The 25,094-nt window shown below is 48.5% G+C and overlaps 1 protein-coding gene across 6 annotated transcripts in view; it reads left to right on the top strand.

Annotated features, from left to right (window-relative positions):
• Positions 1-448: 448 nt before the first annotated feature.
• LOC121663298 (rho GTPase-activating protein 7-like) overlaps positions 449-25,094 on the top strand; it is a 54,341-nt gene continuing 29,695 nt past the window's right edge. For 4 of the 6 annotated variants that reach the window (XR_006015592.1, XM_042025385.1, XM_042025386.1 and 1 more), the window contains exon 1: positions 449-747. Coding sequence is in view for 4 of the 6 variants with exons in the window: in XM_042025385.1 (XP_041881319.1) it covers positions 627-747 (121 nt within the window). In the remaining 2 variants the exon portion in view is untranslated. Of the gene's footprint in view, positions 748-4,553; positions 4,993-25,094 lie in introns of those variants that run through there. The other 2 variants (XM_042025391.1, XM_042025392.1) reach the window with 1 other exon arrangement.

Consider the following 25,094-nt stretch of genomic DNA (forward strand, 5'->3'; position numbering starts at 1 on the left):
CCAGGCATGTAACTGAACAGGTAAGTGGCAGAGGATTTTTTATATCTCTGTTGCTGCTTAGAGAGTGGACAGCACAGGAAAGAAGTGCCTTTGGAGTGGAGTTTCTCTGTGGTGAGTGTTTAATCCAAGTCCTTTTCAAACAGAATGGTCTCTGCACAAAAGGATCACTCAGGTAAATCCCCTAACACAGGAGAAACATCCTATTCTGCTTCTAGATGGGGCTGCTCTGTTCAAAATGAATCAAAATAAAAATCCCAAACCCATCCCACGTAATTAAGAGCTGTGTGCAGGCAGCTGACGCAGGGGTTGGGAATGCAGAGGTGCAGAGCTCCCGGGATGTGCGTGGCCTCGCTCCTTATTTATCCTCCCTGTCGGAGGGAACAGCTGTGTTTACAGGAGGTGGGAGCCAAGCCTCGGCTGGGCTGTGCTCCGTGCTGGGATCCTGCTGGGGGCTGCTGCCCTGGGCTCCGCTTCCTGCTCCTGCCAGAGCGATGTTCAGGAGTTACCTGCAGGCTTCTCCTGGGCAGAAGCTTTTCCAGTCCAGCTTAAGAGGCAGGAACTGAGAGAATGGATTTGCTTTGGTCCTGACCTGTGGCTCCTGTGCGAGGGTTGGGGTGCGGGTGAGGATGAGGATGGCGGCGCTGGGCAGGCCCCACCTCAGGAGGTGCCTCAGCGACCACCCCGGGGGCTCCACCAGCTGGGCCTGGGACGGCTTCTGGAGAACAGCCAGGGAAAAACGCCTCGCAGGTCAGTCCAAGGGCAGCTGCAATCCCACACTGGTGTGATTCAAGCATCAGGGCTACGGCCTTGATCAAGGAAGGAAAATACCTTTACTTTTTTTGGCGCTTCTTTAACGCTGCTGCATTTTCTGTCGCACCACAGAGCTGCCTTTGCCCAGGCTGCTTTTTCACTGGTGGGACCAAGTGGGTGTTTTGAGCTGATGATTTGTATGTAGAGCTGCGAATATTCAGATTTATATAGAACGGAATTTTATACTTCTTCTTTAGCTGGAGTTTTATAGATACTTTAAAACATGACAGTGTCAGTCAGCCACACAGTGCCCAACAACCTCTTCTCAAGGCACCTAAGTCACTTTTAAAGCTTCATTTTTGCTGCTTACAGAAACCCATGAACTTGAACCTGCGTGGTTTTTCAGGAAGCCTTTCTAGGGTGTCAGAAATAATACTTCTCTCTGTCCAAACACCTTCCCACAAGCATTGCACCCTGAGCTCTCCAGCTGTGTATTAGCATGTGCAGGGGTGAGCAGAGCAGACCCTGGGGCTGCATGGGGATGGTGATGGGCTAGGGGGTGGCAGATGTGGGGCTGTGCAGGGACCCCATGGTGAGCACTGGGCGCAGGGCCTGAGCTCTTCCTCCTCTTGGGTGCATGGTGCCCAGCAGGGATCTGGCAGCATCCCAGCCAGGGCAAGAGTAATAACTGCTCCAGTTACTGAAAATGGCTTTCTACATTCTTTTTCTTTCAAGCAGCTGGGTGGGCTGTGCATAGCTCTTTCCACCTGGGGCTTGTGTTCATCTCACGGAGACAGGAGGTTTTGTAGCAGCATTTTGACTCTGGCCAGCTGGGTGTCCCTCTCCACATCCCTGAGAGAGTGTTCAAAATGAGTAAAGGTATTTGTCTTTTCCCTGAGCCCACATGCACTTCACTTGTCATAAGCCCTTTCAGAGGAGCCAAGGGGCTGGATTGTTATTGTAAACATCCCTGTTCCTCTGTCAAAGCAAGAGCCAAGTTACCCTTTGGGCTGAGGTTGTCTTTCAGTTCACAACTAGCAAGGAGCAAAGAGGCTGTCAGATTAACTGGGGACTTTCAGTGGGGGAACAGGACATTGGGAATTGCTTTTGTGTACAAGATCTATGAGTTTTGTGCCTCCGAGGTCCTCAAACCACTTTGAAAATCCTAGATTTAATTCAAGTGTGCTGGTTATGCCTCGGGGCCTTTGTGCTGGGCTGAAGAGCAGCACCAAACCCAGTCACTGCTGGCAGCTGTGGAGCCCATGCCACCAGACCAGCACTACAATCCACTGGAAGCAGTGGGGGTTTCATCACATACTGGGACAGGATGTGTTGGTCAGGAGGAGTGTCAGGCATGGCTGTTACTGAGGTGCTGAGTAACACAAGTTCTGCCAGGTGGATGGTCTCTTTCTCCAGCAAAACAACAGCCAGAGCTGAAATTGCAGCTCTTCCCTCCAGGTGGTGTGAATAAGGCTCAGCACCATCAGGGAGCCTTTTGGGCTGGGCTGTGAGAAAGCAGTGCGGACATAAGTACAAGGGACAGAGTAGTGGCTGGTTTTTGCCACCCTGCACCAGGTGCAAGAGCTGTAATACGGCTGCTTCTTGGTTTGCCACGGACTCTGTGAGGTGACAGCACACCCAGTTGCTGGTATGATTTGTGTGCACCAACTCCAGGTGACTTCCCGGAGGAGCTGGCAAAGGTTGGCTACTTTTTCGACAACAACCGATCCCATTGCTCCTGGACTGCTGTCCTCAGCTCAAACATCACGGTTCAGGAAAGAAACTGGTAAAGTGGATAATGCTTCCACTGCAGACTGCATAATAGATCCAGCTGCTGGGTCTCCGTGATTCCTTCTGGCCACGTGGTGTCCAGCAATGACAGAGGAGAGCAGTAGGAGCCTGTAGTGCTTCTGCACTGGGCTGCAACTTGGGTGGGTGCTGAAATTCTCAGCACTTGAAGGAGCCCCAGAAGAAGGGCTTTAAAATATACTAAATTTTTATTAAAGGAAATTTATCAAGTGCTTATTAAAGGAAAGACAAAATGGTCATGTTTTCCTGGTGCTCCTTCTGGTTCTCTTTCCATCTCTGAAGCAATCATTTGCCCTGGCCAACCACCTCCACATTGCTGCCCAGATGGCTGCCAGCTGCCCCACTGCCTGCATGGCTTGTGCTTGCTTGCTGCAAGCTGCACACAAATGTACTGCTCTGCCTTTGTAAACAGGCTAAAAATACCGCGGTGCTGCTCCTCAGAGGGCCCGGGAGTTCAGAGAGGCTGGGAAGGAAGCTGGGGTCAGGCAGTCTCCGGGGAGCGGGCGTCACATGGAGGCACAGAGCCACAGGATGGTTCCCTCCGGCGCTGCACGAGTGGGGGCTGGCTGGAAAGGGAGGTGGCACATCAGCCACAGCACTGGTGTCCTGCTGCCCTGGCCCTGCTGAGCCAGCGGTGCCAGGTCTCCTCAGATCAGTGTTCATGGTGTGCAAGTGCACGAGATGTGACAAAGGCCCAGGGCTTTGTGCTCCCCTTTTGAAGAGGAATTCTTGTCTTTTCTGTACAACAATTGCATGTGCTGGGTTTGGGGGTGCAGGTCCTGCAGAGTGCTGGCTTCTCCAGGCACTGCCATCCCGGTCAGCTGGGGTGACACCGTCTGCTGGGCCTCTTTGCTGAGGGTGCCCTGTGTGAGGCTTGTGTCTCTATATCCTCTGGGAAAGGAAGTCAGAAAAGCCTATTCCTTCAGACATCCTATTTCAGAAGGCATCAGAAGCTAATTTCTGTTCTCACCACACCCATGTACCTCGTTAAGGGATGTGACTATCCTAACCACACCCTGGTGAGAGCCACCATGACCCAAGTCTGAATGTCCCCCTCCAATGACACAGAAGCGTGTTCCAACCAGAAATCTCATCGGGGTAGCAAAATTTCAGTTTGATTCATATGTTTTGTAGGCATTAAGACCTGGAATATTCTTATGTTTTGCTTCATTAGTGTTTAACCTTGTTAGCTGGTGTGAGGCTGTGTGGCATAGAGTGAGTCTGCAAAGAGCACCAGTGCCCTGTCAGGAGTCCTCTGTGTGCTGTGAGTGCTGAAAACACAGACCAGGGCTCAGCACTGATCTTGTAGCAACGACAGCTGTGGTCTCTGCTGTGGTCTAGGCAGTTGTACCCTATCTGCCTTCTCCATCCCCATCTCTCAGCTGTAATGTAGAGATGTGTATGGGAGCTGTGGCAGTGGGAGCCAGGGCTGAGCTGTGGGAGCTGCCTGGTGCTGGGCAGTTCAGTCACAGACAAAGAGGGAATTGGTTCAGAGCTGAATGAGTTCATGTGATGGGCAATAAACACGTTAAGGCCCAAACACACCACTGGCATCCTCTACCTGCCTACAACCCAAGGGAACTCCAAGCCACTGAGCACTTGGGTGAGCTGGCATGAAGGTGGGTGCTGCCTTCCATGCACCCCCTGCCTGGTGTGGCAGGGCCCAGCCACATCACCCTACGGACTGTTCACTGCGAGGGAAATTCAAACCATGCTCAGCTGCCTCTTCTCCAGACAGAATGAATTCCATAGCGACATTGTTTTAAAGAAAACAACCTTTGCTGTGCAAAAGCGTTTCAGTCTCAAACAGTTCTGGTGCAAAAGCACTGGATTTCACATGCTTTTCCCATCGCCTCTGGCAAAAGTGCAGCAGGGTCAGGGTGGTGTCCACATTGTAGCACTCAGCAGTGTGCTTTGCACTGAGCTCACTCTGCTGGGCCGTGCTCCAGCTCATCGAGGATTTCTCCCTGATGTAACCGTAGTGCTTCGAGTACCTCTGTGGGCTCCATTCCTCTCCATCCTGCAGCAGATTTAAACTGTGTGTATCCTGTATTTATCCTGCCAGTATTCCTTGGTGGGACCCATGCCACCCACACCTTTGGCACTGCCAAACACGATCCCTGTGGCAGGCTCAGCTGCAGATGCTGATGTGAGATGGCTGTCGACGAGGCTGCTGCTGAATACCGAGGGGGAGAGAAAGGAAGCGGCGTGTCAGAGCCCTGCCGGGATGCGCAGAGCGGCTGGAAGGAGCTGTGACCGAGCTGCTCTTTCCCAGGGAGGATTCTCCACCCCGTCCTGGGTGGGATCTCAGCCGTCCTGCTTAAAGCCGAGCAGATGGGGTTGGTTGCTTGCAGGACTTGCTTGCTTGCGGGGACACAGGAGTAACTTCTGCACAGGGCAGTGACCCGCTGCAGTTCCATCTCCCCATGGAAGGTAGGAGGAGGTTTGTTTTCTTTCCTTGGTTACTGTATTTCTTTAAGGTTTTTAAACCAGCAATTAAATTATAATGCAATTAGCCAGAAAACAAGGCATGAACTGGGGAGGGACAGCAAAGGTGTGGGTCTGGCTGTTTTCTCCTGGGATGTGCTGCTTCTATTTGGGCTCACTTAACAGAAAACAGAAAAGTTTTTCTGTGATATATTATGTTTAGAATTTGGAAGAAAAAAATTAGTTACTAGAAATTTTGAGATCCAACACGTCAGCATCTGCAAGTCCCGCAGTGGGCATTCAGTGGTACAGCACAGCTGTCCCTGGAGAGAGGCAGTGTGGCAGAAGGTCCCTGCCTGGCCGAGGTTTGTCCTCTCGAGGGGAGCAGCCACCCCTCCTGCTGCCCCCCAACTGGCTCCAGCCCTGCTGCTCCCCAGGGATCAGCAGGACCCTTAGTGCTCCCACAGGAGTCTTGTCCCTGCAGTGTGGGCACAGCCAGGGCAGGGAACGGCTTTCCCATAGAGACCGAGTGGGGTGGCAGAGCTGGGAAAACAGCAGCAGTGGGGACACTCTCTGTGGGACAGCATGTCAGACCTCCAGCATCAGAGGAGGTCACCCTGAGCAATAATGCCTTTTCCTGAAAAGCAATAGCAAAAGTGATCTGTTTTCTGAGAGGAAAGAAGGCGAGAGGGGCCTTTGAGGGGCGTGCCTGAGCCTGCAGCAGTGTGTGGCTGCCTGTCACCCAGCATGAGCAGGGGCTGGAGAGGGCAGTGCTGATGCTCCAGGCCTCTGGGCTCAGTTGTGCTCCCACGTCCTACTCGTGTCCCCCAGGGTGGTTTCTGGCTCAGCTGGCTCAGCCCCTCGGTTCCTCTCTTGCCTTGCTCTGCTGCGCCCAGGTCCCTTTGCCAGGGCTGGAGTTCCTTGACAGCACCCCTCAGCCCATGGGAGCTGGAGCCCCATGCTGGGGCAGTCCTGGCATTTCTCTGGCCATCAGTTGGCCAGCCCCAGCTCCTGCCTTTGCCAAAGGTTTGCTTTGTAATGCCAAAACAATCCTACAGCAACTCCAACAGCTCTGTAGGAGGGTATTAAGCATCTGCATGTCAGAAGGTGGCCTTTATTTTATTGCTTCATGTAAAACACTGTCTATTCTCTGGGCAGGAGAGGCAAGGGTTGCAGTGAATGTTTTCAGAAACGGAATTAGTGTCATGTTGTCCCTTCCCAGTGATGCTCCCCTGTCAGACAGACCCTGGGGCTGTGGCTGCCCAGCCTCACCAGCAGCTCTGCTCTCACATGGATCTTGGAGGACTGTTTGCCAGGACCACAACTGGGAATAGTACTGCATTTCTTGTCCTTTGCCTCTCTATAAAATAAATCAAGCTGAGTTTTCAAACCTCTGTTTGCTGATGCTCCCTGGCCAAGTTTCGAGTCAATTTATTTCTCATTGCTCTGCGTCACCCTGGCAATGTGCCGAGCACGAGAACTGGGGAGAAACACAATTAGTTTGCTGCATTTCAGGCCAGGGGTGAACATCCATCTGTTGGTACACACAGGTCTCCCAGGCAGTAGTAAAGGTGTACTTTTTAAGGTAGAAAATTACTTGTGTTTTGGAAATTAATAAATTGTTGACGTAAGCTAAGAGTCACGAGACAGGAATGGGTTGTGTTGCCAGGTATTCACCATAAGAGCATTATGCCCTGGAGTGCTGATGCAATGACCACTGTGGGAAGTGACCAGAGGGGAGCTGGCTGGAGGGCAGAAGGGGTCAAGCCCCAGGGAAGGACCCTCCTTTACCCATGCCTGCTGTGCCTCGGGGGCACTGGGCAGGGAGAAGCCACCATGCTCCTGCTCTCCTGTGGGCCCATTCCCTGGTGACAGCTACTGGCAGAGCCAGTAGGAATGCCAGGCATGAAACCCAGCTTGACGTGGGCAGCAGGACCACCCAGGTCCCAGCAGTACCCATGGGCTGTGCAGTGGTGAGGAAACTGCTGGGGTGCAGCAGAGGGTCAGTGGGGCTGCTGGGGCCAGCCCTTCTGGCTGGCAGCAAGGGTCCCCCCCGTCCCCAGCTCTCACCCTGTGGTAAGAGAGCTGTTAAGAAAGGGGGGAGGTGTTTCTGGGAGTGTTTTTGTGTGGATTGCTGTTCTTTTTGGCATAAATTTGCTGTTCCAGCTTCTGAGTTCACCATTTCCAGGGTTCACACTTCCAGGGTTAACGTTATCTGACACCTGCCAAAAACCTGGCCCTCCAAAAAATCTGACACTTGCCAAAAAATGGTCCAGCAAGCCTTGTGCAGCATGGGGCTGAGCACACACACTGCCTGCTGTTCCCATCCCTCCTCCACCTCATCCTGCTTCCTTCAGTGCTCCTGGGAAAAGGCAGGACCTGGAGCTGTTGGAAGGAATGCTTGTGTGGGAAGGGAACTTGGCTTCTCTGGTGAATAAATCATATAGAATACGTAACCATTTTGTGCATTAAACAAAACTTTATGAAAGGCAGATACAAAGGAGAGGCCCTGCTGACAGCTCGGGGGGTTTCACTGTGGTGGCTGACATCTCCTGGCACTGGAGCCTGGGCACCACTTGTGGGTCTCAGCCTGCTTCAGAGACCCAAAGTACCTGGAGCAGGGTGGGTGCTGCCCACCCTGGCTTCAGCTTCCCAGGGCTCTGACACTGCAGACTTTGCTGTTGTTTCCATCGTCCTCCAGGAGCAGGGAATTTGTGGGGGGCAGGCCTGTGGTGGGTGTGCAGAGGGTGCTTGTGTGAAGAGGCCAGTGCTCATGTGCTGCACAGCAGCTTCCACTTTGCTGCCCAGTTCTGATCTCTCACACAGGAATGAGGATCTTCTTGAAATGTGACCTTTTTTTTCAGTTTTACTCCCCATATTTGGTATCTGTTTGTCCCTTCTTTCACAGAGCAGCCCAGTAATCAGATGACATCCCTGACTCATGCTGCCCAGACGTGCATGATGGGGCCTTTCTATTTGCTAGAAAAAGCCTATTGATTTAATTTCTGTATCATTATTCAGCTAATATGGAATGTGTCACTGATGGTGGTGCATGAAATTGAATGGAGTCTGAAAAAAAAGGTGAAATATTAAATAAACCTTGCCAAAGGAGGGGGAGGAGGTGGAGGTGAATGTGCAGGAAGGGTACAGGGTGCGGTGTCTGCTGCTCCACCTCTCTGGTTGTACAAAGGCTGTGTTCCCCTGGCTTCTGGGAAATGTTGGCAAGGCCACCTGAGCTGGTCAAACACCAGCACTGGTCACTGCTGGGGGACACTGGTTGAAAGCCATGCCAAATATGGCCCAAGCTGCACACAAAATATGGTCCCTGTCACCTGCACACCTCGGCCTGAGCAACGAGCTGTCATACATCCTCTCACCCATACTCACACACGTGCAACACTCTCTGTTACACGTAAATAAAGGTTTGGGTGTACAGAGGCACCTCAAGAGCATGTCACAAAGCAAACCAGTCTGGGCTGGCTGTCCAGGAGCTGTGGGAAAGGCCTGTCAGACACGGCTCTCCCTGGGCTCTGGGGTAACTTGCCACTAGATGTCACAGTGTGCTTGGGTTTGCGGGGACCAGGAGTGCCACTTGTGCTGGGGACCCCCAACCAACCCACCCTGAGCAGGACAAAACTGCTCTCTAAGGTCTCTTTGTTGGACCAAAGCACACGAATAGCATCTTTCTGTCTGTTCTTGTCTTCTAGAGCATTTTGGAAACATTTCTAGCTTTCATGTGCCACTCAGCAAAGTCTGAGAGACCAACAGGTGACTGGAGAGGTTCAAATGGTGCCAGCCCAGGGGGGTGACCTTGGTGGGACCCCTGCCCTGGCAGGCACCCAGTGGCCCTGCTCCCACTGCAGCCAATGTTGAGCCCTCATTAACATCAGTGAGGTAGCAGGAGCTCATGGTCTGTGTCCCAAAGCTCTTGCTCCAAGGCGGACAAGTTCTGCCACTCCACCAGCTCAAGGCAAGTAGAGGCCAGCACTCGTACAGCTGCCTGGGGCTGACCTCTGCCTAAACCATCCCAAATGGATATTTATAGGCACACAGGAAACCATGCCGGACCCTGCACTTCCTCTCCCATCCAAGCTGAATCTTTAGTTAGCTGGGTAGCACAGGGAGCATTAATTTTGTGTGTTTTTCCATTGAGCATTGTGCTGAGCAGGGGTAGAATACGTACGTGGTCAGCTTTGGGCAGGCTGGTGATGGGATAGGCAAGTCATCCTCTGAACTTGTTACAGATCTATAAAAAACTTGGTATGTTATTAAAAGGCTAGGAGTATATTAGAGTGAGAAGCATTTGCTGAATAACTACAGCAATGACAGCATTTAAAGCCTCCTGTTTGAAGTGGTTTATGTACAGACCCAGAGTGGCGAGGCCACCCCACGTGCTGCACCCTGGCAGTTCTTGGGCAAAGTGTAGCTGTTGAATTAATGATGGCATCACGCTGTGGCTTTCATTCGCCACCAAAATCAAGCATGGCTTTGCCAGTCTAAGACTGAACAAATGACACAGCCAGGGGTGTACAGTGGGATTCCTTCCTTGTGTTCTGTGGTATCTCTGATCTTGAGATCAGGGTCTGCCCAGCTTGAGCAGGGATGTTGTGCCTTGGACGCTGGCCCAGCCTGGAGAGCAGCTCCCCAGGCAGCCCGGTGCTCCTTCGCTGCTCCTTGTGTACGGGACGCTGGGGGGACTCAGATGTGCAGTGACGGGAAGCAGAGCTGTGCTCCGTGTGTGCAGGGGGAGCCACTGCCTGTACCCCTGAACCTGGAGAAATGTAAATAGCAGCTGGTGACCTGGCTGCCAGACACTGTGCTGCCCAGGCACCGAGCTGTGTGTGCTCCCTGCCACAGACAAGATGGATGGGTTATCCCTGCAGGCCACTCACTGCTATTAATTTTCACCACATGAATCTTCCTGACCAATAACACATTATTGCTTTCCTTTGTCTGGGATTGCCTTTCCCCCCTTCCCTGGCACCAATCCAGAATATCTACAAATCTTACTTAGTCACAGTTAATGACTGTGCCTTAATATCAGGAGTCTCCCGAAATACTCCATGTGCTGCTCTTTCCTCAGAGAATGAGAGCTGACCACACTGTCATTGCCACCCACCAGCAGTAGCCATCGCAGCAGAAAGTGCTTGAGCAGAGCCAGGTGCTCCCCCGGAGAAGAAAGATTTGCTGTGCTGCAGGGCTGGAGCCCAGTTCCAGCTCTGGGGAAGTGGTGTAGCCTCACAGTATTCCATAAAAGCATCACCACAAGCTGGCTCCTGCTCCAAGCCGCCAGTGCCAGGTGAGGCCACCTGCCCAAGCCCCAAAGACACCCCAGAGTGCTCCTTCCTGGAGGTACGTGTGGCATAAGAGGGTGGCATTACAGATTCACTGCTGTAGGATAGTGCCGGGCCTTGGAACAACAACTTTTTGAGAAAAACACCCAACATTAAAAAAACTAACATAAATCTAATTTTCTGCAGTTATTGCCAATCTCAGTTAAATTCTGCAACATGACCAAACTGCTGCAAGGCCACACACTAGTATGTTAAATATGTCCCACTGTATGCATTGAATGTGATTCCAGACACTGAGGGCTTCTGGAGGAGAGTGCAGATAAGGGCGTGCTGGGAGGCAGCTGCCCAAGAGCTCTGCAGGAGCAATCTGTGTGCATAGACACATGCAGGGCCCTGAGTTTCCTTTCACTTGTTGGGTTTTTTTCACTTTTTTTCTGTCCTGTCACCCTCAGGTGTGTCAGCTTTTGATTTGCACCAGCCAAAGAGCTGATTTGGAGCCTGGCCATTAAACCCATGCAAGGCAGCATGGCTGTTAGCCCAGCTCTGGGGAGGACCCTGCACTGGGGCCATAGGGCAGGTCCCTCACTATCCCACAGCTCATCCGTGCTCACAGCCAGAGGGTTTGACAGAGGTTTTGGCACTGCTTCTCTCCTTCCCTGGGGCTGTGTGGGTGCTCCTGGAAATGAAGTGCATTCGCTTCTCCACCTCCTGAAGGCAGAACCAACTTTTTCCCATTTATCCCACTCCCCTGTTGGCTGGGAATGCAGCACAGACTCATGCTGCGTTCCCCATGGCTGAGTGCAGTGGCCCAGAGCTGGGATCTGCTGGTTCCAGGGAACTCTGCACTGCCAGCAGTAAGGAAAGTGCCTCCTCATTGCTTCTGGGCTCTGCCTCAGAGCTGCCCAACTCCTTAACATCCTAGTCATGTGCAGGGAGTTTGTCTGTCTAAATCCCTGGTGTCTGATGTCTGTTGAGGGCAGCACTGCTCTCCCAAGGAGAGGAGCTGGAGCCTGCAGTGGGCAGTGCCGTTGGGCCCCCATCCCAGCACCCCACGAGTGTCTGTGGGTCCTGCAGTGGGGCTGGGCTGGGCTGGATGCACCTGCTGCATCCAGTGTCCCAACAGCAAGGGAGCGCAAGCACAGACCTGGCTCCTGGGGTGTAGAGCTTGTCCAGCTCAGGGAAAGAGAAATTCCTCCCTGGGGCCTTTGCAGAAAGCAGTTGGAGGGCAGGGATTGCAAAGGCTCTGCCCCAGTGGCTGCACCTTCCCAGGTGAGGGGCAGTGATGATGGATGCCCCACACCCTGCAGCTTTCCAGCTGGGAAAACTCCTCAAACCATTCTGTTCCCAAGGAAAGTGCACAGGAGAAGAGCTGCCCAATGTCTGCCTGAAGTATCTGGCTCACCATCAAACCATTTGTGTCAATGGGCATTTTCCCTTTCTGGGGACAACCAGCTGACTAGAACCTGGGATCCATCTGCACAGTCAGGCAGGGAAGTGAGCTGGAATGAGGGGGCCAGCTGGGTGTGAATAGGAAGGACTTTGCCTGGGATCCCAAGACTGCTGAGCTTTTCAAGGCAACCCATGTGTTACGATCCAGTTTAAACTCAGAAAAGCAAAGCAAGCTAAGTCTCTGTGCATAAACTGGAAAGAGCTGAGAAGGTTCAAAATATTCCCAGAAACGAGATTAAAACCAAACGAGGCTAGATGTTGATGCCAAAAAAATTGATGTATTTTATTTAATAGTAGAGAGGCAAAAAAAGAGGGGAAGAGAGAAGGAAGGAAGGAAGGAAGGAAGGAAGGAAGGAAGGAAGGAAGGAAAAGAAAAGAAAGAAAGAAAATGGAAAAAAGAAGTGTGCGTGGGGGGTGGGGGAACAGGGAGAGGTGACAGGGGTTAGGTGGAAGCATATCACCCATCTGAGGATCCCAATGATGTCTTGTTGCTCCCCTCCATCTGGTGTGCTGGTGGTGAGGGTCCCCCGTCGCTGCCACGGCCACGCCACCACACGGCCACAACACACGCCACGCCAAAGAGTACAGAATCCCGTGGATTAATAGACACTTTGGGCCAGGTGGGAACGCCCACGTGCCTCTCTTGCAGGGGCTAGCTTGACACTGTCCCTTGCAACACTGAGGGTCTGTTGCATCATCTCTGGTGCTCTGTGCAGGGCCTGGGGACCCCTTTGAGGGGGGCCCCTGTGATGGGTCATGTCACCCCCTTCTGCTGTGGATAAGCTTCCCCCTCCTGGTGAGGACCCCTCAGACAAGCTCCTCTGCACAGTGGAGGATGGGCAGTCACTGCATCTCTGACCAGAGGCATTTCCAAGATAACCAAAGCCTCTCCTCCCTCCACCCTTTGGTGCAGGGGGTCTGTTCGAGCCTGGCACCTGGTAGCCCTGGGACTGTGGTCTCCACCTTGGAGGTGTTAAGCTTGTGCTCTGTCAATGTCCCCAGCCCTGAGTTGTTACTTCATCTTATCTCCATCAGCGAGTGGTGTAACGCCTCAGTCAGGGCCCCATTCAGGGTTTGGTAGTCCTCTTTGCAGCTTTTTTAACACAGTTTTAAAAGTCCCTTAAGAAAATGTTTAAGTCATAGACTGTAATATTTCAGTCTCTGACACCAGGAGTGCACACAAGCAGAGGCCATGTGCATCCCAAGGTATGGCACCCACCCTCAGCTTGTCCTGGAGTCGCTGCAGCAGCTGGCACAGGAGCGATCTGCTGCTGCTAGGAGAAGGGAGCACACTATGTTCAGGGAGGAGAGGTCAGGTCTCTTCCTGTTTAGATGTTTTCAAAAAATGCTTGAGCATTTTAGTGGAAAAATGACTGAGGGAACCATCCAAATTAAGAAACAGGAAATACTGCACTAGCATAAATATAATTTTGACAGCTGAATGAGCGGCAAGTGGTTGCCAGGTAGGGCTCATAAAGAGGCTGCTGGGCCAGCAACTGGTGGGGAAGATCAGCAGCCAAGGGGCAGGTTCTCACTGCCAGGCGCAGGGACACACCTACCCAGCAGGTGCCAGAGCCAAGTCACTGGGTATCTTTCACCTCAGGGTCTCCCAACACAGTGCCAACAGTCAGCAAGATGTGTCCTTCAAGTGGAGAACTCCCCATGTTTCCAGCAGTGGATATACTGAAAACTAAGGCACTAAAATCAGAATTTTTATGGAGTATAAATAGCAGCAGACTTCCCCGTGCCAGGTTACCTGTGTGATATTAGCTGTTCAAATCTAATGTCCTCCCTGCTCTTGACTCTCTCTCCCCTTCAGCAGATCACAGAACCTCCCCAAGCCCCTTTCTAGCCATATGTTACGTTGATGTAATGCTGCTGCTAAGTCTGTGCAATTACTCAATTACTCCTGCATCTGATTGCAAGTAATATACCCTCAGGGCTTTGGTTCAGTTTTGCCCATTGATGTGCTGTGTGACCTTGAGCACCACATTAAATATACTTTCAATATTCAAAGTAATTTTGTTCATTTATGACCGTGATCATGCTAAACTACTCTGCTCCCATCCTTCCAAGCAGTGTCTACATGTTATTTATTGCAAAATTTAAGGATAGAAACTATCCTAAAATACAAAAGAGATCTGGGGGCCTGTGTTCCATTCAAATTCACCTCAAGCAAGTTTCAATGGAGCTTGAAGAGCCTAAGAAATGTAGATACTTCTGAAAATGTCACCCTAGCTGTACCTGCAGGCTCTGACATTCCGCAGACACCTGAATTACTCAGGCGAGTTCCCCTTGCTGATCCAACCTGATGGCTGCAGGGCTGGCAGAGCATTAAATATGCACATATTTAATATCTGCTCGTGTGGAGGGGGAGGACGCCTCAAAGTGAAAACTGCTGTGCATTCAAAGGTGTTCTTCAAAACTAAGACAGGTCTGCTCAGCCTCAAGCCGACTAGTAACAGCTACCCCTGGCTACTGGGGCACGATTTGGAGGGGCTGTGGGGTGCTGCTGTCTTCCTTGTTCCGTGCACTGGAGGGGTGGAATCAAGGAATGGTGTCTTTGCAGAGAGGTCTGCTGGAACAATGAGCAGCCAAAGGAGAAGCGTGGACAGAGCCTATCCTGTCACTGGGGTTGTCCCCTGGCTGATGGTACAAGGTTTTGAGAGTTGTCTTTTTGCATGTTTGTATGGGGAACAACTGTGGTTTTCCCTTTACCTTTGTTGGAAGATGGCTGTGAAATAACATGCTCAAGAGGCAAAGCTGCTTTCTGAATATTTTAAGAACTTTTTCCTTGGTTTTTTGTTGATTAAGAGTAAATGAGACTTGGAAAAACGGCCAGTATGGATTTACCCCGGGACCATTCTGGGAATAAGCACATAAAAAATAACCCTTTCCTAAAAATGTTCTTTAGAGCCCCACCCTTCAGGAATGATCTTCCCTGCAATAAGCCCGGCCTGGACAGCACTGGGAGACCAGGGCTGAACTTCAGCTCTGGTTCACCCTCAGCAGTTCCTTTTTACAGTGCAAACAGCTCCCTGGAGTCAGAGGTGGTTTGTTGAGGAACCACGCACCAGAGTGAGTGAGGACTGCAGAGTCTCTGCCTGTCACCCCAGCCCAGTGAAAGCCATGGACAGGAGATGGGAGTGACAGCAGCAGCAGGATTTGCTCCCCACTTGCTGTTCCTCTCTTGCTGTACCTGTAGTGCAAAGGTAAACTGCAACATGAGTTGCAGGTAATGTCAGCACACCTGTACACAGGAGCTCTGCTGTGCAAGTTCGTTCTTTGAATCTGTAAAGTGCTTCATGCTCCTTGCCTTGTGAAACAACACTGAAGCAGTGTGATGTGTCGTTTCTACAAATGCTCCAGCTTCTACACACAAGCCTCAAACCACTGAAACAGTCACCCAACGTCAGTGAAGAGGAGGGCAGTGATAGACTTGAATGCTTTAAACAAGTAAAGCTACAGACTTCAGCTGTGCTCTGATTATTTTCTTTGAATTTGCTTCCTTTCCACTGCTTTTTTTATACTGAGACATAAATAATCTTAAATTCCAGATCACCCATGGGTCCAAAATTTAGCTGTAACAGGGACTTCTGCCAACTTTTACAAAAGGATTTTGCTAACATGAAAGAAAATAACTCATACATAACAAACACTCCTCCTGACCCACGTTATCCTTTTGCATTTAAGGTCAAACATCTCTGAAAGGAGGGGGGAAAAAAAAAGATAAAGGAGATGCAGAGAGTCAGCTGCAACAACAAACCAAACCCCTGCATGAAGGTCCTCCCATCAGGGCTGTTCACAGCTGCCACTACATTTTTTCCTTGGCCTGAATAATGTAAATACTGGGCTGGGGAATGCTTTCCTTTACACTGGTGTAAATCTAGGCTGGAGTTCCAACCTTGACCTGACCATGCACACACTTTATTCCTGGCACCCCTGCCTCGGGTAAGGGGACCTGCTTCCTCAGAGGAGCTCGCCATCCTTTGATGCTCACTGCTGTGTTGAATAAAGGGCTAAATTCCTCTTGTTTCTTGAAATAAACTTGCAAACCCCTTGACCTTCCTGAGCTGGAGGAATATGTGTACAGATTGTTTAATTCCATTTGTCTTCCTGAGCGTGTGAGAGGGACAGCAATGTGGTTAAGGGAAGGGGAGCTGTGCTGTGTGACCAGCCTCTTTTGATACCAGAGACAAGACACTGATGAATCCCATCCACTTTGAAGGGTACAGCCATTCCCATTTTTGGAGGAGGAAGGAAAGGAATTATTTACTGGAATCCCCTATAATTTCGCTTTATATAAAGTTCATGAGGCAGCAGTGTAACGTTTTGTGTTTTGTTATCTATTCTGACGACGTCTTCCAGGACACCGGTGCTTGTGGACTTCTAGAAAAATATCAGGAGGTAATTCTGCAGCAGCATCTCTTTTCTAGTCCTACACCATCTAAACACGTCCTTTACACTTGAATTGCTGCCTGAAGTCAGGGGAGCCAGGAGAAACAAAGTTTATCAGAGGACAAGAGGCAAAGCACAAGGAGGGGAGGTTACTGACGTATCTAAATTAAAGTGTAGAGCTTTATTTAAAGGCTGTAGAAGCTGGAAAGAGCTGTTTAAGACAGAAACCATCTTTTTTCTGAGGCCTGGGAGGCACTAGGAGGCCTCATGGGTGTCATCACCAGGTACTTGTAATAATGTCACTATTTCCAGAAGTCTTGGCATGAGCAGCATGGCAGGAGAGGAATTGTGAAGGGTAGCTGACTGAGGATAATGGATAGTAGGATGAAATTGAGAGGAAAAACTTAATTGGAATTAACTAGCTGAGAAAAGCCTCTTGATCTGTCAGACAGTGAAATTACCTCTCAGGAGCAATGGTATAGTCTCAGCCACGTGGGCATTTAAAGCCAGTCTAATGTCTGTGATTCCCTGAGTTAACTGGAGTATCTCAATAATTGGAACTGACACAAAGATTTATCTTCTTTGATTGACTAGCTTTCACAGAGGCTCATCTCTTTGTGGTGCTGCACAGAGCTTTCAGGGCAGCTGTTTGCACTTAAACTGCCACGAGCTGACAGTGTGTATCCATTTCAGCTCTTCAAATGTGCTCTTTGAAAAAACACTTAAATCGCTGCAATAGACAGTACGAATCAGTCTGCAGGAAAATGGAGCATCCTTACCTGGGGCTCAGTGCTATAAATCTCCCTGTGCCAGTGCTCGGCGCCCTGCGGCAGCAGAGCCATTTAGGTGCATTACTGCCAAACACACAATCAGCCTGAAAAATTGGGCTGATTTGGCCGAGGCAATAAAAGGAAAAGGTGTTTTGCCAAATGTATAAAAACAAATGGTTGGTATTTCAGCGGTTACAGCAGAGTAGGATTAATCACACTAAGATGATGGAAATGATCTCCCGTGCTCATTTTTTCTGATTTCAGAAGAGACAGCGATGGCTGGCCTGAAGGGTGAGGTCCTGTAAGAGCTTTTGTATTTGGATTTGCCCAATTATTCACCTGCTGTATGACCGTGTGCATATTTCTTCTCTGACTTTGCCTTCTCCCTTTCAGCAAAGCTCTTCAGAGCACCTTCAGAACACCTTTCCCTGTATTTTGGTCCTTTCTGGAGTGTGCAGGTAGAACCTAAGAAACAAGATGCCTCTTTTGCTGTGGAGAAGTAGAGCATGTTGGAAATCAGAATTTATGGAAATATTAACTCCCAAGCTGATTAGTGTGTGGATTTACAAGCTAGGGATAACCACATCAGGTTGGACACAAGAGAGGAATAAGCTGTTGCTGCCAGAGATGAAATCCACTTGACCTGTTTGCTGGTGGCAGCACCAGAACCAGCTTCAGGTCACAGCTTGTGGCTGCTGCTTCATGGCTGCGAGGCTGTAGAGGTCTGACTCACAGCCTGACTCCTCAGCTCAGAGCCACAGCCTGTCCCAGCACACCAGCCTGTGGGCATGCATTTCAGAGGAGAAGAGTTGCACAACGTCAGTCTGCAGGGAGAGAAGCCAGAGCAGCACTGCTGGCTCTCCTGCAGGTTTCCTCTCAGCTCCAGCCCAAAGGCACAGCCCCACTCTCCCTCCAGTGTCTGCACCACCTGGAAAAAGGGAGCTCTGTGCCCTGAGATTTCTGTAATGCTTCACGCTGGCTGAACTCTTGCTCTCCCATTAAACCTTCCAGGTCACTAAACCTTTCAGGTTCCCAGTGCTCAGCTGGTTCCTCCACTGGTCACAGCCACTGCTGCCTAAACGACCTAGTTAGGGAAATTAGCGTAAACTAAATAAGCTCATGTTTTCCCTGGAATGCTGTCAGGTATATGAGGATAATATTCTGATTTCCTTTTTAAGGGTAACTGGTAATAAAGGGGTCTCCATCCCATTGGAATATTGTTTTTCAAACTACTCTTTCTTCTGCTATGAAAAGTTTAGATTAAATATATCTATACAAAGTCAGGGAGGAAAGAAACTGAAAGTTTAAAGTGAAAATTAAGGAAGCAGTAGATAGTAAATGGTTATTTAAAGATTGGGGGGGAAAAAAGGGAGAAAAGAGTAAAAACACACTTAGAGAAATGGGCTGTGGGTAACACATGTAAAGTTAGAGCTGACTAGTACCACAAGCAGTTTTACATGGATGTATATTCCTTATTACACTCTTCTATTAAGTTTCTTCATTCCCTCTATTGTTTGTAAAGTCTCCTCAGGAGATCATCTGTTCTGCTGAGCTGGGCTGTGTCTGCATGTGGGCTCTGGGGTTATCCAATAAAATCCTTTTCTCAGAGGGCAAACCCCCTCCGGCCCAGAAGGGCCCCAGTGAACCAGCTGGGGCCGGGCAGGTGTGACATGGAACCCTTGAGCTGACCCACTTGGACCAAATCCTGCCCTGGTGGCCACCAAGGTGTCCTGGGGAAGGCCCTGCTGTTCAAACACATCATGGTGGGAGCAATGAGCATCCTCTCTTTGCTGACCTCTTGGCTCAGAGGGCTCTGCTTCTGCCCCACCATTCCCAGGCTGGTTTCCCACACCTGTTCTCCTTCAAAAAGTCCTTGAAGAGCGCTGGCCTGAAACTGCCAGCTCGTCTTACAAGCCACAAATCCTGCTGCTTCTCATGTTGTGCAAGAGTGCAAATAAATATTAGTTGTAAAATGATTCAGTCTTTATGAAACCCAGATAGACTGTTTGGCTTTTAATAGCACCAGCCCCGAATTACACGTCTGGACTAGACACAGTGCAGAGATTAATTTCCTTTAATTTGTTCCAGAGCAACTCACAATTTAATTTAACTGAGCAGTTCCTTGTTCTCTTACTCTGGAATGATGGATTGTGAAATGCACTCCTTTAAATTAATCCAGACACTTGATTTTTGTCAGCAGAGTAATCTTTCTCAGCGGTATGCTAAGTATGCTTTTAAAAGGTATGGTGAATATGAATGATATGCACTTGGTTGATGATTTAAGTGTTTACACTTTCCAAACATCGCAGAAAAAACAAATATGGCTTAGCCGCATTTTGTTTTATAACCTTTCAGAAGTAATCATTCAAATAACATCAAAAGGGCTTAAATGGATTTCTAAATTTGATGGTACATGTGAGGGCAACTCCCTTCTCATCAGAGAACCATGATTTTGAAATGGGGCTGAGCAAAGCTTAGCTATTTCTGATTGCAGGGCTTCCATAGATCATCCAGAAAGATTGCTATTGGAGCCATTAATGGTAAAATATTTCATGTGGGTGCTGTCACTGCTTACGCTGGCTTGATGTTGCAACAGAGCAGTGTCCTTTCCTTTGTTTTTGTTCCTTTCCCTTTTGCTGCTTTTACTTCTTAAAGATGAAGTGGGGCAGTTCTGGAGAGGAGCAAAAAGGCTGTGTATGAATATTTGTTTTTCTATACTGCCTCCTTTAGAAGAACTGCAAAAAGTTGTAGTGAAGTTGAGTAAGTGATGTTGATGTAAACCAACCCATCAGGTCCTATCAGCCCAGGCACTCCCTCACTCTCTTTTATCAGAGGTAAGGACTATCTGAATGCCACAGCTAGAAATTGCACAGCATTCCTGTGTCCAGCTGGAACCTGACAACAACAGTTATTCTTAAATGTGGGGAGACAAGGCAAAGCCTCCTGTCACAGAAATATGTGGCAGTGCTTTGTAGGCAAAGGTAAATGTCCCTAAACTTAGCAACACATGAACTGCAGCACACACCTACCCAGTCATTCTCAGAAGGTCGACACCTACAGAAAAGGACACATCCAGCCTCTGGCCCTGGCTGAGATCTGGGTTCCTACTTTGTATGTAGTGGCAGCACGTTGAAAAGGGTGTTTGGAATCAGGCAGCCTGAATCCTTTTACTTCTCTGCCACTGGCAGACAGAGGGATGGCATCTTCTCTGCAAAAGAGATTTAGATCTTACTGAGATGGCCTTATAATATACAAAATATTAGGTAAAGATGTTTTGCAAAAAGTGAGAAATTGCTTTTCTGCAGGCCACAACTTACAGATGTTTATGTGTGCTGGCATCCTAATATTGACAGAAAAATGTGCTTTTTTCTTGGTCCTTCTAAAGCCTTTTACATAGGGAATGCATACTTGACTTGTTACCTTGCCTACGTAGCTAATGTGTACCTTGTTCCTTCCAAACCTAACTCTGCTCCAGCCTATGACATTCCTCCCAAGTAATGTTGTGGGTATTTGGCAAGCAAAGGAAATGTGTGTGTGTTTCCTGCCAGTCTGACTTAGCCACCATTGCTTAAAATAGAAGGTGAAGATTCACAGTGTGCTTCATGCTCCTTGCCAGCCCTCTCTCAAGACAACGCTGTTGTGACCTGTCAAGTCCATGTCCTCTAATAGCCTACACAGCCAAGTCATCCAAGGAAAAACTGTTTGGCTCAATAAAGGGGCTGTGTTATGCCTGGACACACCAAAGAATGGATGCAGCCTCCCATCACAGGTAGACTTGGCACCAAGCTTTGCTCCAGTCTTAGGCAAGGACTGAGGGCTGCTGAAATCTGAAATGAGCTAAAACACATCGATGTCTTTTGATGTGAAGTGCTTTTATGAACAGGTTTTATTGGTTTGGGTGCTTCAGTGCCAGTATTTCTATTTTGAGCATCTTAGCAGCAATCTTCTTCAAATTCAGAATGTGTGAAACACTCTTCTGTTGAGTTTTGAAAGTCTATTATAGCCTAGCAGTAAAATAATCAACGCAAAGGCTTTGAGGTGTTAAAACCAAGCTTTACTGGCCTTGCTCCTTTTTCAAAACAGAAATTGATTATTAAATTGGTTTGCAGTATTGCCTGGAGAGTGGATGCCTTTACACTCATCACCTGATAGTGGAGAAGTTATGGAAGATACAGCCATGTATCCTAAATGTGCATTAAATTAGAACTAAAATCCAACTGGCTTTTGTCTTTACACTGCTGTGTGACAGGAGCACTGGCTCAGTTAGTCTCTAGATTGGGCTCACAGCCTTTCTCAGAACCAGCGAAGGTTTGTTAGCCATAATGGGTGCTGTCAGCTCCTCCAAGAGATGTCACAGAGATAAAAGGACCAAAACTTGGATATTGATGTCTTCAGTAGTGACTTTGCGTTCTTTGTTATTCCCTAAAACCAAATCACAACTAAACCATAAGAAAGGCCACTAAGGCTTGGTGTCTCAGACTGTGCTGTGCATTCCCAGCTTGTCTCACAAAAGCCCTCTCGCTGGGGTGCTGAAAGCTCCGTGTCGCTTGCCAGGGGCTTTGCATGAGCTGGTGTGAGCTGCAGGCCACTCGATCACTCGGCACTGCTGCAGGGCTGTGCTCAATGTGGGCCAGCCAGCTCGGGTACTCTTGACATTCCTGGATGTCTTCTAAACATGTAATGCTGATAGAAATGTTGTTTAAATATTTGTGAGTTATTTAAAAATAGTGCGTCAAATAAGCAGCCTGGTGACGCCCGACAGATCTCTGGCTCGGACAAGTGCCTTGGTGGAGAAGGAAGAGGTCAGCACGAGTTATGTACACAACTGAGGCTCTGACGAGAGACACGCTGCATCCGTAAAACCCTGCTGGAGAGCCCCCGTGCATGGGGGTCCTGAGCAAGGGCACGCAGTGGCTGCAGTCAGTCTCGATGCTCCGGCCTCGAGCAGGTCCATGGCTGGGGCAGGAGGTGCTGCCTGGGGTTTGGCCACGCCCTGGTTCCCGGGAGCTGGGACAGTTGGGTTGTGGAAGCAGAAATGCTTTCTGCAACCTGGAGGACGGGAAAACTGTGCCAGCATCCCCATCCCATTCTGAGCTCTTTAGGCTCTCTTAATAGTTCCCCTGCTTGGTGCCCATCTTTATATCTAGAGGACTACATTTTAGGAATGGGGAGTGAATTTTCCATCCAACCATGACTGAACTCTTTCAGTAGTTTCTTCTCAGTATTATTAGACACAGCATTTTAGGTCAGTAGAGGTGCATGCTGGAGAGAGGGGAAATGGATTCCTGTGATAGACAAGCGAGCTGGACATTATCTATTCATTATTTTAAATATTTATTTCCAGAGCTCTAATATACTCCTAAAATATTTTAAGAGCTGATTTTATATGTCAACTTTATTCCCTTATTTCAGTAAACAATTATCATGCAGAGAATAAAACAAGCTCCCAGGCATTGCTGAGATACATTGTAGCCTAAGCCTACTATAACATGAATCTACTTTTATGTTGCCTTTAAATTGATTTGACATCAGTTCCAGGTCTATTGTAAAAATGAGATACATGATTAGATCAACACTGTCATCTTTCTGAGGTATTTCCACTTTTTAGTGTTGCTGCAAAGGAAATGATTTTCAAAGCACTCCGAATATTGACCTGTTTCTTGCCTCTTGTCACAATCCATAGCATGGCTGCAAGGGGAGCTCCTCTGTAGTTCCCTGACTAGACAGCACATCTTGTACATTTGGAAAATGGATTTGAAAGTTGCTACTGCAATTTTACACTTTGCCTTATAGATACTGATCTCCAGGTTCCTTTTTTTTTTTTCCTCCTCATTGGTTGCTTTATTCTTGTTCCCTTTGACATCTTCTTCTCATTTAAAGTGCCAGAGTGAAAAGCCAAAATGAGTCTCAGCTTCTCTGAGGTCCAGATACAAGCTGTGCTGCTTTTGAGATGAAAATGCTACATATACTTATGGAATCTATTGAGGCTATTTATCAAAATCTTTTGGCTGTTATTTCTCCCAAACAACAGTTGCATTTTCAGAAGTTTACCATTGGCCTTTACCATTACCATTAGTGATTCAAACGAAAAGCTTAAGCATCTGTCATAGAAATGAGCACATATAAAAAACCCACAGAAATAGAACAGCGGTGTTTTCTGTGAATGTCTCAAAGATTTCAAGGAATTATTTTCTGATGATAAATTTGAGCCAGGAAAAGAGCAAAGAGCATCAATTGTATCATAAAATCAGTGCATAATCCATAATGATTGATTTGGCTCAAATTGACCACCATTACTTTTTCCTTCTCTGTTATTGTCACATCCCTGGAAACAGACTGGTTAATACTTGACAAGTAAATACCTTTGAAAACAGTTTCAGCTTATGGGGGAATGCAAACTGGTCAAGATCACTGTGGGATTAGTTGCTCATACCAAACAGCAGAACTACAGGTAAGATCTATTGGTCCCCAATTATTCATCAAAATTATGGCTTCACAAATGCTTGAAAATAATGAAGCAAGGATGTGACTGTGGCCAAACTGTGGAGAATTCTAGCCAGTATTTGCTACATCTATTTAATCATTATTCTATCAAAACCTAATTACCTTTCAGATTTTACTGTTCTAATATTCAATTTCACCAATAAATTGCTAAAATTTCCAAATTTTATACATTCTAATGCTTCTTATCTATGGGAGTCACCATACCTTGCTCTCTTGTGACAAAACACTCCATGTTCCTTTGCATCCCATTGCTCACTCCGGTGGCAATTCCACACCATTGGTAATAACTCTGGACCACCAGTTCCCAAGCTCTGACATTTAGATGGCTTTATTTCTCTGGCATCTATTTAGCTCAAAAGCAAGGAGTTCTTGAAAATACTCACAAGCAAACCTGTTCTCAGGGGATTTCCAGATCTGACTGTAGGCACAGATAAACTCAGGATAGTCTTTGCTCTAATATGGCACTTGCCTGTTTCTGCTTCCTGAACTGTTAACACAGTTAACAGTTAGAAACTGTCTTTTCATGTACAAAATCAATCTGCTAAAATTAGGAGGTACTGGCTTTGGCTGATTGGCAAAAAATTGATCTGCCCAGCTGCTTTGATTTGTTGCTGGAATGAGCATCCACTGGACCCTTGAAGAATCCTCTGTCCAACCACTTTGTTCAACAGCTATAATGAAGATAGGAAGAAAGGTAAGCACAAGGTAGTGCTCTGCTTTTCTGGTCAGGCAAGAAACCACTACTTTTCAAGAACCATGACTGAAAGAGGATGCAGAATTTGGATACAGATCTCATTTCACTCAGCCTTGGTTCACAGCAGTATCACAGCAATGTCTGATCTCCAGAGGAAAGGGCTGAGCTCTCTGTCAGTCTCTGAGTCACATCACCTGCTTAGCCAGGGGTGCCGCAGTCTCTTGAGGGACTTTCCACTGTGGCTCTGTTTGCCCACACACCAAACTCAAACCCTGGTGAAACGGTGGGGCTGCATCTGAGGGGAGGCTTCCTGTTTGTGCCAAGGCACTTGGCTCACGCTGCACTGGCTGGGGAAAGGAACAGCTCGGTGTGGGTTTGTGAACAACTTCACACCTGCAGGCCTGCTCATGTGTCAGAGGGACACAGCAGCACAGAAGTGATTCCTGTTGGTTATTTTACGCAAAGGGTTTTATTTCTCAAGTGTCAAAGTGTCATTCCTAGAATGGATCATCCATCCATGTCCCCGTATCAGCCCTTTGGAGGTGTACTGGTAAGACATAGAGTGAGCAGTCTGGGTTGGTTTATTTATTTAAATAGCTGAAAATGTCCTGGTGAGTTTATTCTCTTTATGTGCTGCTGAACTGACAGTGACTCCGAGCAGGAATGAGGTCGCCCGGGGGTGCCTAGGCTGCAGAACCCCTTCAGAAGACAGAGGACATCACTGACTGTATATTGGGTCTCAGTGTTGAGATGGAGGTGAGCTGCTTCTGTCCCTAATTTCTCCCTCCATGTAAAATGTCCATGCTGAACAGTGGCAGCGAGGGCTGTGTGGAACTCCCATCCAGGTCACCAGAAGCAGGCAGTGGGCAGAGGGCTGTGAAACAAGGCTTTGTGAATCAAAGCCAGTTAAAATCTGTGGCTTCTTATGTGGGAGCAGTTGAAAGAAGATACTTTTCTTTTCCATACAGTTCCACACATATTACTTAGAGGAACTTCATA

Source organism: Corvus kubaryi, unplaced genomic scaffold, assembly GCF_017639235.1.
Source record: "Corvus kubaryi isolate FWS band 111438036 unplaced genomic scaffold, C.kubaryi_AGA036_p1.0 37270, whole genome shotgun sequence".
NCBI lineage: Eukaryota > Metazoa > Chordata > Aves > Passeriformes > Corvidae > Corvus > Corvus kubaryi.